Below are 19,513 nucleotides of genomic sequence, written 5' to 3'. Positions count from 1 at the left end.
TTGTTGCGATCATGCCATAAACCTACCACAGGAGTTATTGATACTGACAGTGACAGCACACATCCTTGAAGAACAGCACCATACACAGGACTTATTCAAGTAAAGCAGCACACATATCCAGGTAAAACAGCATATATAGCATACAGTCAGACAAAGAAGCACAAACTACACACATATCAAGGTAAAACAGCACACACATGTAGCTAATGTGCAGTAAACGTTACCTGTACACTGTAAAACAGCGCACATTGACAGCTGTCATAGACTCAAAGGTAATACTCAGACTAACTTAAACATTACAAATTTAAGAATAGTACGTTTGAGATTTAATACAATGGTAATGATATCTACATGATATTTCTTTCTTAGCAAAATTAGATATTTCATACACCCCTGAAAGTTATACCTATAGACTTTAGTTTGTTCATACACATGATGTACAATAAAGTCAATATCCAGTAGAGCAATGGTGATGTACATTTGTACACTTTACAAGGATGCAACTGTTGCTAAATGTACATTGTAAATGTAATACAAGCTTCGTCAAATCTAAGTTGACTTAAGTCTGGTAGGAGTTGGTCTTCCTTGGTTTAATTTGATTTCATCATTTAGGGGGACTGGGTGAGCAATGTAACAGAAATAGAGATGCCCATTTCCTCTGTAGTTTCTTGGCAGTGATTCAACAGTGCAAGCCAACACATGAACTTGTGTCTGTAACAACTAACAACCTAGCATACAACAGACAGTTCCTGGCAAAAAAAGATCTTGACATGTTTGTGTTTGTTATATTCTCATGCTTTTGATTGTGATATTTCCTTCGTAAATTGACGACTTTGTGAATTTTGCATTTCCAATGTGTTGCTAGTTATTACTGTGCTACAGAATTGTGACATCAGTGAAAGTGGAAGAATACTGTTGTACAATACAATACAATACCTACAATACCAGCATAAGTAACAGAAGTTTGGTGAGAGTTGTTGGGTCACTGTTGCAGGAGGTATGAGCTTGGATAGATTCCATGTTGTATGATGTTTTATTCTGATGCCATGTGTGACCATGCACAGACAATTTCCCATTCTGACATGAGTTACAATACAGGGCGAAAATAGACGAGAAATATGATATGTTTGTTGACAAGTGTGCTAATGTTTGCATGTTTGTTTGCAGCCCATGTACAACTGGCAGGCTAGCAAGACCACAGTGAAGGACAGACTTGCCTACATGTTTAACAATGAAGTGATGAGCGATGTGCACTTCATCGTGGGCCGCGGTGAAGGGATGCAGAGGATCCCTGCACACAAGGTAGGCAACAGATGAGACACTGATGATATTAGAACACAGTTTGAGCCCTCCAGAAGCTATCACATTTATCAAAACTATTGGAGTATGTCTGTTGAAAGCCACAAAGCCTGTTAGTGTCGGGCCTTGTATATTTATATAATTGTAGAAGATGATTTCATTTATTTGTAATGGGTGGAAGAAACAGGAAATTGTACTGTGGAAAGCTGCCAGGAAAGCCTATAATCCAATATTTTACAGTTTCTGTTACAACATACTCACATGCAAAATTTAAAACCAGTCCATCCAGCAGGTTCTTGAGTTATCTTAGTGACAAACAGACAAATACTGCCCAAAATATAACTTGAGACATGACAATTATCGCTAATCAACCGTGCAAGAGGTGGAAATACCAAACATGGAAAGCTATGTGATGACAGCTTGGGTCACTGACATTACCAATAAGAAAGTTTTTACATTTGGGAGCAGTCTTGTATGTCTGTCATTTACATGTTACTGTAGTCACTTCTGTAAAGTAATATTGTGTCTCAGAATCAGAAAATTGCAACAAACATGTACCTACCTAGCTAGATGAATATGTGTTTTTCTTCTTTTAGATCTGAGTATTATAGCATAGGATAGTTGTATACCTGGAACAAAGTCAATCATTCAAATTAAGGTGTTCCTTTTCTTTTTTGTTTGTCGTCTGTCAAATACGGTTCTGTTAGCTACAGTTAAAACAGATAAGTACAATTATAGGAATGCTTTATCTTGTCTACATGTAAAAGAGACATAACCAGAGTTCTTTCCCTTCTCCTGCAGTTTGTGTTGGCCATTGGTAGTGCAGTGTTTGATGCCATGTTTAACGGGGGCATGGCCACCACTTCAGCTGAAGTAGAGCTGCCAGACGTAGAGCCTGCTGCTTTCCTTGCTCTCCTACGTTTCCTTTATTCCGACGAAGTTCAGATTGGACCAGAAACTGTCATGACTACGCTTTATACTGCGAAAAAGTATGCCGTTCCTGCCTTAGAGTCGGCATGTGTGGACTTTCTTAAGAAGAATTTGAGCAGCGACAACGCCTTCATGCTCCTGACCCAGGCCCGTCTGTTTGATGAGCCACAACTGGCCCAGCTTTGCCTGGAGACGATTGACAAGAACACTTCAGAAGCTCTTGCAGCGGAGGGTTTCGTGGACATTGACTTGGACACGCTGAATGTGGTCCTGGAGCGAGACACCCTGGGAATCCGCGAGTGCAAGTTATTCGTCGCCGTTGTCAGGTGGGCCGAGCACGAGTGCCAGAGACAGCAGCTGGCCGCCACCCCGGAAAACAAGCGCCGTGCGCTGGGACAGGCCCTGCGCCTCATCCGCTTTCCTCTCATGACCATCGAAGAGTTTGCCTCCGGTCCGGCGCAGTCCGGGATCCTGACGGACCGAGAGGTCGTCAGTCTATTTCTACACTTCACGGTGAACCCCAAACCTCCGGTGGAATTCCTGGACTCACCGCGGTGCTGTCTGACAGGGAAGGAGCAGACCATCAACCGCTTCCAGCAGGTGGAGAGTCGCTGGGGGTACAGTGGGACCTCTGATCGCATCAGGTCAGTACAACTTTGTGCACAAGTCACATTCATACATGTGGGGATAACCCATGGAATGGCTTTGTGGCCCAGGCTGCACGACTACAATTCTACAGCTCACTTCTAACCATTTCTTGTCAAAATAGAAAACATTTGTAGAGTAAATAGTACTGTGCAATTGCAGTAGTTTATATAGTGGAAATATTTACAAAAGTTACAGTGTTATCTCATGAATTTTTAGTCATTTATGAACTTCCTTATATTTTTGTGTATTTCATAATATATCCTCAAGCAATATTCCAGTCATTATTGAATATTCATATCTTCATGTCAATATTTGTGTCTAGAAATATAGTAGAATATTGCAGCAAATGTTAAAGAATGGAGTGACATTTTGCTGAAACATGCTGAAATGCCTATTTATGTTCCTGTAGGTTTGTGGTGAACAGACACATCTTTGTTGTTGGGTTTGGTCTGTATGGATCCATTCATGGACCCACTGACTACCAAGTCAACATCCAGGTCAGTGTTCTCTGAGGAAAGTACATGTATGTTGAGGTTGTGAAAGACAGGCAGATTTCAGGAGCAATGAAATGTAAAGTTATCGTGGAAGTCATGAGGGTGTATATGCTGAACGGTCAACCCGTAGCATTAAGACTGGTGAGAAACCCAATGTTATAATAAATGAAAAAAGCAAGGACATACAATGATGTATTCTATATTTGTCAGTCCTGCCCTCTGTCTATGACTGATGTCAAAACTGTATCAAGATTTGAAGTGTGCAATAAGCCTGACTATTGTCCAAGACTTCTCTATTAGAACATCTCGCTTTTTGTCTGTTCCCTCAGATTATCCAGACAGACTCGGGGACTGTGCTGGGGCAGAACGATACTGGGTTCAGCTGTGACGGCTCAGATGCCACCTTCCGCGTGATGTTTAAGGAACCTGTGGAGATCCAACCCAACGTCAGCTACACCGCTTGTGCAACTCTCAAGGTAAGATAGGAAAGAGGGTCTGCATGCTCTTTTCCGTAAGGCGTAGGCAGGCCTTTTAATTTCCCGTAATTCGTAGTGAGGATGGAAAATTTACTGTAAAGCGTAGCCATTGCATTTCACGTAAGGCGTAATCTAGCCCAAAAATTTTACGTAAAACGTAATCTAGCCTAAAAATTACCCGTAAATCGTAGTCTGGCCTCCCAAATTTCGTAAGTCGAAGCGTAGTCTACCAGTAAATTTTAGCCCTCAAAACAAAGGAAATTGCGTTTCAAAGGATCAAGATTTCAAAATTTTGCCGGACCTCCCTTGCGACTATTCGGTCATCGACATGGTAAAAATTGTATCGGTGGCCTCGCCCTCGAAAACCTTTTTGCTAATAGAAATGTCATTGAAGTTATAGATTAGCTTAGTCTGCCAGCAAAATTTGCCCATCAAAAATAAAATGCAGGAAATATCATTTTAGAGGGTCAAGATTTCAAAATGTTCATGGTCCTCCCTTGCGCCGCCTCGCGCTTTCGGCGCTCGAAATTCTGAAAATGATGTTGGGGGATGTGACATGTCAAACTCAAACACCTTTTTGCTGATAGAAATGTCATTTAACTCAGCTTTATATGATAGCCAGAAAAACATAAGAAATCGCGGTTCAGGGTGTCAGGATTTCACAACTTCCCTTGCGACGCCTCGCCCCTTCGGCGCTCGGCATGGTAAAAAAAATCTGTTGGGTGGCTTACACTAAACCCCTGGGAATCTTTAATTAGATATGCCATTTAAATTAGCTTTGTCTACCAGCCAAAATTTCCCCTCAAAATGCAGGAAATGGTGTTTCAGAGAGTCAAAATTTCAAAATCTTCCCGGCGGAGCATACCCCCGCCCTTGCCGAGTGTTACCAGTCTTTCAGAATTTAGCGTAAACCGTTGCCGGCCTTTCTGAATTTAGCGTAAAGCGTTGCCAGCCTTCGGAATTTAACGTAAAACGTAGTCGACCGTCCTGAATTTAGCGTAAAGCGTTGTCAGGACCCCCCATGCAGACCCTCAGGAAAATCATTCAGTGATTGTAGGTCAATCAAAATCAATCAGATCTTTATTGATATAGAAATAAATATTGATATAGATATTGATATAGAATTGCTTCCTACATTTCTTGTATTACAGGGTCCTGATTCTCATTATGGAACAAAAGGCATGCGGAAGGTCATCCACGAGTCGCCAAGCAGCGGTAAGGTCATTTTCCAGTTCACGTACGCTGCCGGCAACAACAACGGGACATCAGTGGAGGATGGACAGATCCCAGAAATCATCTTCTACACGTAAGGGACTAAGATAGACGCTATGAAGGGTGTGCCCAGGTCGGGACTGCTTCATCAAGTGGTTAGTGTTGTGGGACTGGGAAGACCATCTGGTGTCTATAACAGTTTACTTGTCAAGTAAACCATGTATTATTGTCATGAGTGAGCTGCATTGTTTAGCTTGTATATTTCATTGAATACCATATAGTATCACTAAGTAGTTCAACAGTGTTGTGTTAAGTGGTAAGCTAAGAATGCAGCAGTTTTGACTGTCAGTCTCGGTGCATACTTGTATAATGTTGTGTCACATTGTTGCATCATGTTAAACTGCTACTCCAAATGTAGTATCTCAGTGAATGAGTCTGAACACACTTCCTGTATTGAAAATAGCACCATGGCACATTATTCATATGTCAGACAACCATGCAATGGTAAGGGCTGCAACACAGGTTGGTCTACCAGGTTAATGTTTTCACTTTGTTTAAATGTGAAGAATTTTGATTGTTGGTTTCTCAGTGTCACGTTACTTGGTTGTGTGTCATCTCTGTTGTATCTAGCAGGCACAAGCTTTGCAAGATAGTGATTCAGAGGAGAGCTCCAAAAAGTTTGATCATGTTCTGATAAATGTCTTAATTGAATGGATATTTGGGAATCTAGAAAATTTTTGTGCGTCTGAAAAATGCCCATACTGATGCCAATTTCAGTAAATACAGTGCATTTGGGACTCTCTTTTTGTTTAAGTCTACCCCTAGGTCTGTTATTGGAGATCCTTCAATGATTCAAAGTCGCATACTAACGTCATTATTCAAACTGAGTCTACAGCAAAAAATGCACGTGTACAGTCTTCAGTCAGTGACGTCTAGTACGGGTCTTGTGTGGACACAAGACAGTTTACACAGGCCCTAGGGGAGAGCATTGAAATTGGACTCATGTTTAGTGTTGCCCACTACGTGAAGTTTCACGGCGTGTGCCGTTGCCGGCCTATGCCACTTGTTGAGAATTGGGATTCTGTCCTACATGTAGGCAAGTTGATTTGATGACATAACAGAAGGTCTGTACTATTACATAGGTCCTTACATGTACCTCTATTATCAGCCATACTGTATCTACAACCATAGAAATTAGAAGATAACCATGCCTTCTCCCATTAATTATCATAGTCATACATGTATATATATATACACACCTGTGCAAAGATGTGTGCGTCTTTGTTGTCTACTAGGGATAGGTGGTCTGTATGTGTGAAAGGTGGCACACAGGGAAGAGTTATTATCTGTTTTCTTAGCAATGCACACAATGCAAGGAATAAGTGTACAATGTATATAGGTGTGATGCAGACTGAGGGACTGTTAGCAGCCTGTTAGTGTCTTTAGATGCTGGTGATGGTCAAAAGGTAATGTTACCTGTTGATACCTGTTCAACATAGAATTTCATGTTTTTCAAAACATGGAGTATTGCTGCAAGATGTAATTATGTTTAAAGTATGTGTCTACCAATGGTACTAAACGGAAAACAAAGAGACAGGTCTGTGAAGAACAACAAAAACTAAACCATGGGCTTTATTCTGTCAACTGACACTGAATCATAATTCTCAGATTTCCTCATTGGAATTATGCCAGGTGCAAACTTGATACATCTACATGAAGAAATTATGTAACAACCAAAACATGTACTACATGTTTCCTCAAACACACAAGGAAGAATATACAGTCAAACCTGCCCGAGCGACCACCTCTTCTCAGCGACCACCTGGCCATTTCGACCGCTTTTTCTCGGTCCCGATTTTTTTTCCTATTGACGTAAGCATTAAGCGACCTTTTCTCAACGACCACCTGGCCAACGCGACCGCGACCGGCCCAAATTGGGCCCCTAACGACCGCCGCATCGTTTTCAAAATTGAGGTTTTCATCGATTTTTGATGATAACTAGCGCGATTTTGTGCCAAAATCGACCAGTTTGCGTCGGATTGACTGCCATTTATGTTTAGAATAAAGATTGCGGCGGTCAATGGGTGGTCAATGGGGCAGTCTACTGTAATATGGGAGGAAATTTCTAAGAAAGATCTGTGTAGCTCATACCTTTTAAAGGAAGATCTGTGTGAGTGCTTTTGTCCAACTGTACTGTGCATTCACCCTTGGGTAAGTACGCTATTGGGACGTACCGGGCATAGAATTCGAAAGATGCACCGTAGTTATTTCAGATACGGCGATCAAGAACATAGCGACGCATAAAGGCTTGTATGGTTACTGACAGCATCAAAGTTCCCTTACTGTCTAAAACGTTAATGTACAAATATTATACTGTATTGTATAAAAGCTGGGGTTAAATTTACAATTTACCGTGTGCGTGTTGTATTTGACATTAAATACCTCGCTTCTTTGCGTGCGTGCAGTGTGCTTGCTATTTGCCATTAAACACAACGGAAACCGTTATACTTCGCATAGGGCATGTTTTGAGTCGATACTCTTCTCAGCGACCACCTGTCCAAATCGACCGTTTTTGTCCGGTCCCCCGGGTGGTCGTCTTGGGCAGGTTTGACTGTAGTATCGTAGTCTGGACTTGTTGAGTTTTTGAAATTTGACAAACTTGCCCACCGCAATGGAAAACAAACTCCTCAGTACAGTTGTTCTACCCTTTCGTCAGTTTCTACCTCTGGAAGATTGGACAATAATCTAAAATCAGGAGAGAGTTGACTGTTTAACATCTTCACTTAACAAATGGAAACCCTACATCTGTAACATCTTGTAGTATAATTCATCAGATGTACATGTACTTTTGTCATGTCTGGAGACTGAACAATGCTGCACGTTAATTGTGTTTGTTAGTAATTGAAAAGTAATTGAAAGCAAGTTTTGCAGAACAATGTATAAATGTTAGCATTAAGTTTATGGTCAATGCCTTCTGTTCATGGAGTCTGGTCTTTTGCACTCTTTATTTTGTAATGTGCTGCTTTAGTCCTTGCGTAGTTCGTGGAAATGTTAAATTTTAACAGCTGCAAGGAAAAAGTTGTTAACTGTTGTCATGTTTGGTTTCCACACTAAGCAATGCTGAAGTGATGGAAAGGTGGCACAAAACCTTGTATGTGGGATAATGCAGCATTTTTCACAAATGCTCTACCTGAAAATTGGAACCTGTGTGTGTTCAGGGGGCAAAACTATGGACTCCTGACATGGAAGATGTACTATTTTTGTAAGAGGATATCAATGCTATGTCATACTGCCACTAGTAGTGACTGATGAAAGTGCATGGCTGATGATAATGACATGAGGCATAGGAAAGGTGACTGCATGGGTAATTTACTGAATGCCGCTGTCATCTCTGTAAATGATGGCCCTCCCATTAATCTATTGCACAAGTATAAAGCTAACATTGCAATGCACTCAACGAATTTCTCCTAAACTGTTAAACTTTGATCTGGAGTCTCATTAGAGATTTGCAGGTGGTCACTAATTAAGTTGACAGAAATTTCATGTTGTTTCCTCGGAGACAAGCTGCATTTTGGGATTGTTACAAGCTATGAAGCATTCCATACAAGATGATTGGTTCTAACTGATATAGAAACTAAAGGGACTCCCTTGATCATTTATGCTGGTCCTTTTAGTCAGTCTGATTACTTAGGGGCAATTGCAGTTATTCGGTTGTAATTTCTGCCAACTCATTTTTGTTGTAAATGAAAATTTTAACTTGTGTTAGCCCTACATGTAACATTGGCATGTTGCCATATTTCTCAGACTTAAAATTCAAAATACTGCATTTGTGAGCCTTACTTGCACTCACACTCAATCTCCAACCTAAAATGATACCATCCACTGAACGTTTCAGATCTCTTGATACATTTGTACTTTGTTTCTCAACTTCTACAAATTTAACTCTTTCAAAGCCGTTTTATAGTACTGACAATGGCTTAAAAGCTATAGATGAAATTGATCAAACTGCGTTATGTCATGTACACTAAATGGAAAGCATTTAACCCAACAGGCAACCCTGTTATTTAGCACAAATGCTGTAAGATTGTATAGAGCACTTGCTCCCCGTACATGTATGGCTTTGATATTATGTGTAACTCTTTAACCCACAGTTTAGGACTATATTGTGCAGGTTGAGACTACTTGTAAACAGAAGTTCAGAACCCTGAAAGAGCCTCATCAGTCCATCTGAGTAACCATGTTTGATATGGGAATACGTGTACATGTACATGTATGTCACTTGAGTGTTTTGACTCAGAGGTATGTGACGAGAAGTTGCTATTTCTTCACATTGTCTTATTTCTTGTAAAGAAACTATTGCAAAATGTGCAAGAAACTATGTGAATGTAAACATCATTGCTGTGGGACATTATTGTGCATTTTGGAGTGCCTGTCTTTGGTGCAGTGTCCCATTCAGACTCAGAATGATGTGCCAGCTGAAGAATAAAGTGAGTGGATATGTAACACTTTACATGACTTGTGTAGTATGGCTTGATTTTTCTGCACTGTGAAATTGTATGAAATGACCCAATGCCATTGATAGAGGATGATTGACATGAACAATATAATATCATTTTATCCGCCAGGAAGTTGTTATCTACATGTAAAATCAATGCAACATGTTAGCATATTGTAACTGACACAATTTGTCTATTTCTCCTTAGCATCAGTGAGCAATTAAGTAAGAACATAAGAACAACAATAAGAACATATAACTATAGCCAGGCAATACGCATGGGAAGACATATAATATCTATAGTGTCTTTCTGCCTAGGAATATATAAGTATGTACATACTATTATGTATCTTCCAGTTATTTTTTTTTTTCAACCCTTTTTGGCAAGGTGCCAGACTGCAAAAAAAGTATACATGAAGCAACAGTTGCTTTATCTCAGAAGTATAACCTCGTACATATTTTAAATAATTCATTCCTCACCTAGGCTGTTTAGAATTTACACAGAAATAGCACTGTTTACAACAACTGAACTTCTAACACTCTTCACTTGATCCCTTCTCTGTGTGCTGGTTGTCACCTTGTAGCAGCCCTGACAACTCCTCAGTGCTGAGCCTCTGCTGGAATGTGGCATTGATCCAAGATGAGCACAACATAACATCCTGCACCTCTACCAACCTGACTACTGTCTCCTGAGAACCAACAGCCTGCTCCTTCAGAAACTTCTCTACAAACTCCTTAACCACAGTTCTATGTGTTGATGATATCTCTATATCAGTGCACTTAGCAGTGGCAGAAATGAACTTTACATTAAGGGCAGAGTTTGTCCCTTGCGAGACGTCTTTAAGGACTGCTTGCTTAACGATTCTGTCAACATGTTTCTGGGTGACTGGTCCTGGTTTCCCATGCTCTAGGAAAAGAGTAAGTAAAGCCACCAAGCTTGGTGGAACGGTGTCATTGTTGTGAAGGTCCATCACAGTTTGGAGCAGCAGTTGGTTCCAGGGCTGGTTCATTATGTGATCCACCAGGGCCTGGTCTCCGGGCTGGGTGTACGCGAGGAGCCAAGACATGCAGTTGACAACAGCACAGCGCAGAAGCTCTTCTTCCACGACCATAATGTTCTATGGCATATAGAAGAAAGAAAAATTAGTCATTTAACTATAAAAAGATATGCAGAACGAAATTCATAGCCTGTGTTGTGTACTAGCATCTTCTTCAAGATTTGTGTCCATAGAGGAAAAATCGATGGGAACAACCCGTAAGAGATGGACTGACAACATCAGGGAAGACCTCCACATCCTCAATTTACACAGTACCAACCCAAAACACAGAAGCTGCTGGTGAGTTGCCATCAGGCCTCCACACCTACCTGCAAGGACATCTAACCCTAGCCTGATGCAGAATAACACGATTACCAGATAGGAGTACAATGTATGTGAGTATTATAAAAAGTAAAAACTTTCAGTAGAAGATGAAATTTTTACCTGCAGTGACAGAAAGATGCGAGCAAGATGCTGTGAGGAGATTCCCAGGTCCAGCCTGGCTACAGGAGACTGGAGGGACACGTGGAACATGGAGGCCAGGAAGGACACAGCACAGATCAGCTGGAGTAGTGTTCTGTCACAAGTCAGGATGTCTAGCAACAGCTCTGGATCAGGGAGAAGAAAAATAGTTCTACGGTTGCATCATGCAGGTATGTCAACAGCCCTACTCTATACACCAAATTCAATGAAAATACATACCCTGTACACATTCAAATTAGATAATTGACTTCATTATCTAGTATTTAGCTAAATTAAAAAGACATTTCACAAATGACATTGACTATGAGCCCAAAACAACAGTATTTCATTCAAAGGTAACAAGATTTCATATGAATCCCTTAAACAGGCTTAGAGGAGGTCAGTCTGTTATAATGATATGTTGCAGTACCTGTTTGCACAAGGACATTGTAGTCACAAGTCACTTTGAACTGGGCCTGAAGTTGTACTAAAGACCCAAGTAACTGTAGGGCACAGCTCTGCAAACTCATGGCCTGGTCTTCTGATACTGTATCCTGCCTGGAATGAAGATGTGCAAGCTGGTTCTACAATACAACTACGTGTCATTATGTTAAAACTTCAAGGAAACCAATGAATTACTGGTATCTGCAAACTGCAGGAAAGTTATAGTCAAAACTGCCCAAGAAGACTACTCAGTGGATTGCTAGAATCTGATCTATGTGAACAGGTGGTCACTATGGACAGGATAATGCTGGTGTCAGTGGGAAAGATTATCCAAGGGACTAACAAAACATGGACTCATTTGTTCCCTTTCACAGGTTTGACTCTACTTGCAAACCTAGTATTAATAAGCACAAGATAGAATCTGATCTGTTGAAACGGATTGATTCTTACTTCAGCACCATGGACAGGGATTAAAACAGGTGAATGATGTACCTGAACACACTTCCAGCCAGTAGGTCCTGCATGAGCATAAGGATGGCATCGTTGGACAGCAGAATAGCTAGTAGACGAGTGTCCTTCCTCATAGATGTGCCCACAAGAAGGACTGTGAGGTAGTTCAGGCTAGCCAGGAGCACTTCACCACTGATGGCGTACTTTGTGATCGTACTAACAACCTGATGGACTAGTTTGAGATTCAGATTATCTGTTATTTGATCATATGCCTGGCCATGACAAACAAGTTGCAACAGTACTGCAACATTGTGGTCCACTTCAATCTCGTAAGATGACAGCAGCTTGAGTAAGATATTAGGCAGTTTGTAGTTTAACAATATCTGAAAACATGGATTTTCCGCAGGTGCATTGAAGACGATGGATTGCAAGATATCCAGAGCTTGTGTCACCACCTCCCCTCCTCCCCGTCCGATAAGGTTTATAAGACATGAGCTTGCAGTAGAGTTGTTCATCAACAGCTTACTGAGAAACTCATTCTCTGTTTCCTGTGTTTGATATATGCCAGTCTTGCACATTGTTTTGTCTGCACACCTTTTGTTCCAAAGCCATGATTCCAAGAACACAGCACCCATCACATTTGCCAGTTCTGGACTCCTGAAGCACCATTCCAACAGATGCTGGTGGTGAGTGTACAGCATCTGTGGTTCTTTGACTCCAGCCAAAAACTGTGTCAAGGGTGATGACCATGTGTCCAAGTAACTTGTGTCAGACAATGGAGCAGATATTGCCAAGAGAAAGATGAAATGTTTCATTGTGTAAAGAGGAAACAATGTCAATGGTTCCTGGTCTAAGCATACTAACAGAGCTTTGTGAAGAGACAGCTCATCAACCAGCCTGTCATTGTACAGATATGAGTAATACAGTATAGCCATACAAGCTTTGTGTACTTTATGGACCAGACACTCCCTATCTGTGTTCTCCAGATCTGACTTCTCCATTAACAGTGTCAACAGGGACTGTGGCTCACCATTGATGTGGGCAAGTATGGGCAAAAGCTCTTTGGCCAGGAAATTCTCTTCTTCCACAACAGGACATGCAATTTCTTTCTCTGTTTTTATTACCAAAAGTCCCAACAGCAATTTTCTGATGAAGATATTTACAGCTTGTTGCAGCTTGTCACCACAGTCTCCTGTGCAAAACTTTGCCTTCACTTCCAATGACAGCCTTAGGAAACATGAAGATACAAGCTTGAAAGACAGAGCACTCATTGCATCAGGTATCAGCTGATATTGCAGATTCAGGATGGAGAAAATGTGTACAAAGACCTGTCTATCTGTAATGTACTGAAGGTTTTGCATGACTAGTGGGAGGAAAACTTCATCTGTTTGTTGGAAGAGGAACTGTAGGAAACTTTCAACCTTGGTGCTGGAAGATCTGCCACTACCATCAGAAGATTGGGACTCTGGAGGAGCAAATATTGACTCATCAGCCAGCGGGTCTTCCTTGCATGCTGCCGCAAGATTGCAGGCACTGTGAAATACTTCAAGTCCTTCTTGCAGAAGCTTTTGCACTTTTGACATGTGGCTGTTTCCGACCATATGGGACTGTGTCTGTGACTTCACCAATATATCACACACTGGAGAATCTTGCATCATTGGCCACCCTTTGATATTAGTGACCACTAAGGCTAACACTTTCTGGAGGTCTGCATATGGCACAGGCGATGGCTGGTGATCTCTCCTCAGAAATGCCGACACAGTAGGGAGCACATCAACCACTAAGTCAGCATTGCAGGTCTGCAGGCCTGAGACAAACAGCTGCACAAACTGTTGGTATCCTGCCGAGTTACTCAGAAGGCTGGTGTTGGACGACTGGTTGGACAGGATTTTTGTCAGAAGTTGGAAACCGCAGCATTGTACATCAGTGGTGGCAGACTTCAGGGATTGCTGGACACCTCTCACCACAGCATCTATCCCGTACAGGGTGTGGCCCTTCTTGAAGAAGGCATCAAAGTCTGCAAACATCAGAAGGCTCTGGAATATGGAGCTCAGCAACTGTTCACTTGTGGTTGCTAATGCTTCAAACAGGAATTCAGCAATGTCCCCATTCAGAAGGAGGTTGGCATAGTCTGGTTCCAGGTTGTCATCCAAAATGTGCTGGAGGATGGTTGACACTGCTCTCACACCAGCAATCTCAAATGTTAAAGACAAACAAATTCTTCATTAGAATTGAATGAATATCAATATTCTATTTCTTTTTAAGACATAAGGAAAATCTAACATAATATCCAGAAAGTCAAGGTTGACTACTTTGCTAATGGTGTATTCTTCCTGTTAGGCATGATGGTGTCAGACCTAATGTCTCTTTTTACATGCAGACACTAATCATGAGGTATGAAGAAGTCTTATCTAAAATCCAATGTTTTTTATGTTGCAATACCTTTCAGAATTGTTAATCTTCCAGAGACATTGTAACACTGTAGCTTAAGGTCAAGCATTGAACATTACCCTTATGTTACCTGGATGTTTGTGTCTGGAGCCATTACCATCTTCCTCAAGGAGGAACACAGTGTAGCTCTTCCTCGGACATCCTGTTCAGGTGGCACTGCTACTTCCTGTACCAAAACTCTGGCGTTGTCTGGGTGGTCAAGGAGGGTCAACAAGAGTCCCATACCGTTGGTCAGCACATCTGTAGCCTCTTCTTTCACCAGAATAGGCAACAGGCTGAGAGAAATCTGCCTCATGGATGCTACCCAGTCAGGATGGTTCACGTCATCCACGGACGTGCAAAGCTTCGCCAGGACGAACAATATGGCCGACTTGACGTTCCTGTCAGGATAGTCCAAACCGCTGACCAGATAGTCTACCAACGTCATGTCGTGTCCCATCTTCTGTGCCAGGGTAGGAATTCCGTTCAGAAGCCTCCCTAACAAGACAAGTCCGGGTAAACTGCTCTGAAAACTGGCAAGTTGGAGGATTTGTGTGGAAACCTGCTCCAGAACGAAGTAGGCTAGCTCCTCGGATTTCAACAGACAGCACAACTGGGCTGCCGTGTCGACCACCGTCACTGCCAAGTTCTCGTTATCCGAGGGCAGAAGTTGTAAAACAGTAGTCATCAGTGATATGGCGAGTTTGTCATCCATGAACAGCATTTCCGCCAGTGATTCTTTGTATTGAGTCTTCAGCAGGTTCGTAATTTGCGAGAGAAATGCACACTTTTTGATGACGAGTGCCTGAGGATCCTCCAGGGTCTCCAAAATGCACACCAGACACACTGTCGTGCTGACTCCGGTCTGAACCTGCCAAACTGGGTCATGTTCCGCATGGAAATCCGTAAAAAGTGCTCCATATCGCCCGTCCATTTCTACACTGACGTGAAGCAACAAAGAAAGCTAACGTTAGTCGTTACATTACAACTTTTAGGCAACGCAAGAAGAGACCTGCACCATCGACCTCCGGCGCCATCTTTGTGACCTCTCAAGGTCGTTTCTGAATCATCAACTTTGCAGAAATACAGAAATGATAATGTTGTAGAATTTCCGGAAAGTTTCGCTAAACATTCAGGATAATCAGTGACATATTTTGTACGACAGTGAAACTTAAAATTTCGCGGTTTTTTTGCTGACCTTTGAACTAGATGACGTCGTTAGCATCTGACAACCGCATTTAAACGTAACCTAGACTTTCCAATATTTCTATCAAACGATACTATAAAAATTAAATTATGTTAATTAATAAAATCACTTACATCTAAATTACCAGATAATTGCAATATTATTGCTGATAATGTCGGTGTTAGGTCAATTTCGGTACTTTTCTATCACGTTTTGTGCGTTTATGTGCTGTTATGCCGGAAATGACAGTCCAGTGTTTCCGCGAAGAGGAAAACATTGAGAAGATCTGACTATGATTTCCCCTGCATAAACGAACAATCTGAGAGGGTATCGAGGAAACAAAATGTCGAGGAGGTACCAGATGCTGCGGGCCGACATCCGCTGTGTTATAGGTGCATGCAAAGACGACCCAACATGCCCTTTTTCAGGTAAACTAAAGGTGCTTTTTGTTACGTTTTGAAAGGAGCGGGGGGGGGGGGGGTAGGTCTAGGACCACGACCTTTTTGATTCCTACATATCATAATCAGGCATGATATTTACACAGAGTATTAAATCTTCAACTACTCTAACGACTGTATCAAGACTAAGTTAGGGTAACAATTTGCTAGCTACAGGCTGCTTGTACAAAATGTGACGTTAACTTACTGTAAACCCGTGGGAAATATATTTACAAAACTGATGAGAATTATTTTGCAACCGATCCAAATAGAGATATTTTTCCTTGCAACATATGGTATTAGATGTATTAGAGTCGTACTGGACGCGTACTGGACACTTATGTAGTTTAGCTAGCAAGGCCATGTTGCAAGTTGTGTCGTCATAGCTCATCGGATCATAATTTCTTGCACTACAGCAAAACTAACAGTCATCAAATCGGACGATACACACTTTTAAATCATAGATTTGCAAACAACCTATGTCTAAGCAGATGACATGAGATGTGACAGATTTTAGGTTGCTTCGTCCATAATTTTTTTCCCATCCTTGTGTCACCTGGCATGATTTGCCTGGTGTGGTAATGTGTTTTATTAGTTAAAGGACAACAGGAACTTGCCCACATGTGGTTATAGCCATGATAGCCACACCACATCTGTAAACCATTAGAAACAGAATAGAGGACAGTTAGTTCAGTCTCAGGCCCCCTTTAGATAGTCCTGCGACTGTTGTTGTTGACGACGTCTCTGGGAATGGTATTCATAGGATCAAAACAGTCGTGCGAAGTTTTTCCTTGTCTGTCTAAAGCGGCCTTAGCTGAGTAGTGTAAATCTCTGTTTCTACAGGTGTTATAGCTAATGATAGAAGAGAGGTGTAAATTGGTGTATGCGCAAATTGTCAACAGTTAGCTGTGTCTGGCTGTATAAACTTCAACTTATGATACTATGATAGGGTGACATCAAGGAGGATACTGTAAATAATAATAATCATCTGGTGTATTTTGCCAGCCAGTAGGTACCCCAAGTATGAGTAATGAGGCTGTTTAACGTGGTCGAGGTACCTCCTCGAGCACGGGACCCCCGTTTTACGTCCCTCCCGGAAGACGATTTCGTGGAAAACTTCGTGAGGCTACAGCAATCCGGACGTCCTTGGTTGGTCCCCCATCCAAGCACTATCCGGACCGCGCGTTGCTTAACTTCCGAGATCGAGGGATCGGGTGTACCAACGCGCCACGCGGCCGTAGCATTTAATTTCGAGGGGGTTTAATTTCGCGGTAGCGGGAAAAAGAACTTTTCGCGGTTGTTTTAATTTCGCGGTAGCAGGATGCACTGAAATCTCTTACTACCATGAAAAAATGTTCACGGTGGTTTTAAATTCGCGGTTAAGTGGCCACCGCGAAAAACGCGAACATTAATCCACCGCGAACATTTCTGCATTTACAGTAACCTCCTTTGTGACATCTATCTATTTGAGTCTTCATATACCCGGTACGTTATAGATAGATAGATTATATCTGTTTTCAATGCCAAGCCTTACCTTACCTTGCCAGATGTTGTGATGTAACCTTTATTAGGGAGGCCCACACTACTCTCGGTAACAGATGTGGCATGTTTAGAAACAAATATCTCTTTATTGGCGTCCCTCACGGCAATTTCGATAGCATTTTCTGAATAAGCGTCAAAAGTTTATCTAGCACACTTATTTTCACATTTCTCCGGCAACGCAAACTAATGATATCTCAGTTTAAAAATCGATAAAAAGTGTCCGCGCGCCCATGGTTTACGCGCCGCCCGCCCGTGACCCAGTTTTCATCGCTGCGTCCTGCACTTCCGGGTTCAACCCGCGCACCAGGCGAAAATGTAACTCTTTCTTTGATTCGTCGGCGCCTCGCGGTAAATACAAATACAGCCAATCAGAAGTGATCTTTGTAAAGCCAACAGTCAGGATTACGTCATATCCCTTCATCACTGAACAGCCGCGGAAGTTCCATGCCCAAAGCGAAGTGGATGAGAATACATCGACGTATTTTCGCTGTATTTTTGACATCTCTTAATTTTCGGAAAATATGATTTTACAGTCGACAGATAACATATCAGGGGACATACTGACGGAGTTTCATGTATTTCCGTTGAAAAATGTTTGCGAGCTGCCGTCCGAAAGGCCGCGGAAAATTCTTCGGTGACCCAATTCACGGCTCCCGGCCGACCCTCCCCCCTCACGGACGGTGATTCAACGCGGAAATTTTCGGTAACTATCGTTTTTTTAACGCAGTCTTGGTAGCAAAATATGAATTTTAGGAAGGATGTGGGGTTCAGATTTATCTTATGATATTTGACATCGATATACTTGAATTTTTCACGCAATGTGCCTATGTTGACAAGCATGGTTGAAGGGGAGGGGGGCTTCGTAGCATGGTGTATGTGATTCAACGTATGAGGTAGACTCTAATAAAGTTTTGTGAACCAAGATGAGACGGGATCCATTACCCATCAAAATAGAATTTGAAACAATTTTGACTTGAAATTTATGCTTTCATTGTATTTTAATAATTTTAATTTTAGTACTTTTAGTCATGCTGGAATAAGATATGACTATGTTTGGAAGGTAAAGATTTTGTTTTAATGTTACACTTACAGGTATATATTGCTGGAATCTACCCAAACGACAACAGCTAAGCTGACCTTTTAGAGCTACAATATTCCAGTGTCAAGTTCAAAGATAAAGGAGAAGTCATTCATACAAGAAACATTGAATCATTTCAAACAAAACAACTTCATGACAGACACAGCATCTTGCTCTGTTGGCTACATGAGTTTGGAGGATTGGACACAATTTTCTGCACTGCAAAAGTTTTGGTTCAAAATGCAAATTGGTGGTCGCACTGAGTACTGTACAGCAAATCAGTGAAGAACTACAATACATGACGAAACAATATGGTAAGGTGAAAGCATGATAATCCAGCCACCTGGCTGGCACGACAAGAAAAACTCTGTGCTAAAAACTATGTGTACTGCCAGGAAAGGACAGAGGAATGAAAACACTGTGAAGAACCTTTGAAAGAAGGACAACTAAGACAAAGCTACAAGGAAGAGGAATCATGAAAGAAAGAAGAAAAGACAAGCATGTGATTGTGACGGAAGATGGAAGAAAAGACAGCTTGTTTAGACAATATAATAAAGCGAACTCGTCACAAACCATTGCAAAGTATCAGAAATGAAAGGCCTGGAACTGGAATTTCAGCTTTGGGCTGAACTACCCCGATTGGGGATGAACACCATTGACTCTGGCAGGATTTATTCTCTGACAGTGACAGCAAACAAAATGTAAAAGAAAACATAAAAAAACATGATGATGTTGAGGACTACTTACCTCTTGCTTCTGTAGCATATAATGAAGATGGCATTCTTCTCACGGCCGTTAGGAGAAACGATGCTGAGGCTGACATTCCACTGTCAGCTTTTCATTTCATTTATTGCATATAGGGTTATAAAATGCATAGTTGATTATGCTGTACT

General features: G+C 41.6%; 3 protein-coding genes across 3 annotated transcripts in view; 2 read left to right on the top strand and 1 right to left on the bottom strand.

The window, feature by feature from the left end:
• Positions 1-1,145: 1,145 nt before the first annotated feature.
• On the top strand, positions 1,146-5,514 carry LOC118409566 (BTB/POZ domain-containing protein 2-like). The gene is made up of 5 exons (XM_035810673.1): positions 1,146-1,302; positions 2,101-2,873; positions 3,287-3,374; positions 3,701-3,847; positions 4,999-5,514. The coding sequence occupies exons 1-5, from the start codon at positions 1,171-1,173 to the stop codon at positions 5,155-5,157; spliced, it is 1,299 nt and encodes a 432-aa protein (XP_035666566.1). The 5' UTR covers positions 1,146-1,170; the 3' UTR covers positions 5,158-5,514.
• Positions 5,515-7,966: 2,452 nt separating this feature from the next.
• Positions 7,967-15,649, bottom strand: LOC118409562 (meiosis inhibitor protein 1-like). Its single transcript, XM_035810669.1, has 5 exons — positions 14,469-15,649; positions 11,990-14,142; positions 11,484-11,611; positions 11,036-11,199; positions 7,967-10,672 (listed from the first exon to the last, which is right to left on the bottom strand). Exons 1-5 carry the CDS (start codon positions 15,309-15,311, stop codon positions 10,088-10,090), a joined length of 3,873 nt encoding a protein of 1,290 aa, XP_035666562.1. The 5' UTR covers positions 15,312-15,649; the 3' UTR covers positions 7,967-10,087.
• A 126-nt stretch (positions 15,650-15,775) lies between these two features.
• Positions 15,776-19,513, top strand: part of LOC118409563 (protein mono-ADP-ribosyltransferase PARP6-like) — a gene marked incomplete in the record, with an annotated part of 27,026 nt that continues 23,288 nt past the window's right edge. Inside the window, 1 exon segment of the mRNA XM_035810670.1 lies at positions 15,776-15,991. Within this exon segment, the coding sequence (XP_035666563.1) occupies positions 15,907-15,991 (85 nt within the window).

Source organism: Branchiostoma floridae, chromosome 2 (assembly GCF_000003815.2).
Source record: "Branchiostoma floridae strain S238N-H82 chromosome 2, Bfl_VNyyK, whole genome shotgun sequence".
NCBI lineage: Eukaryota > Metazoa > Chordata > Leptocardii > Amphioxiformes > Branchiostomatidae > Branchiostoma > Branchiostoma floridae.
This window is presented reverse-complemented; position numbering and strand designations above follow the sequence as displayed.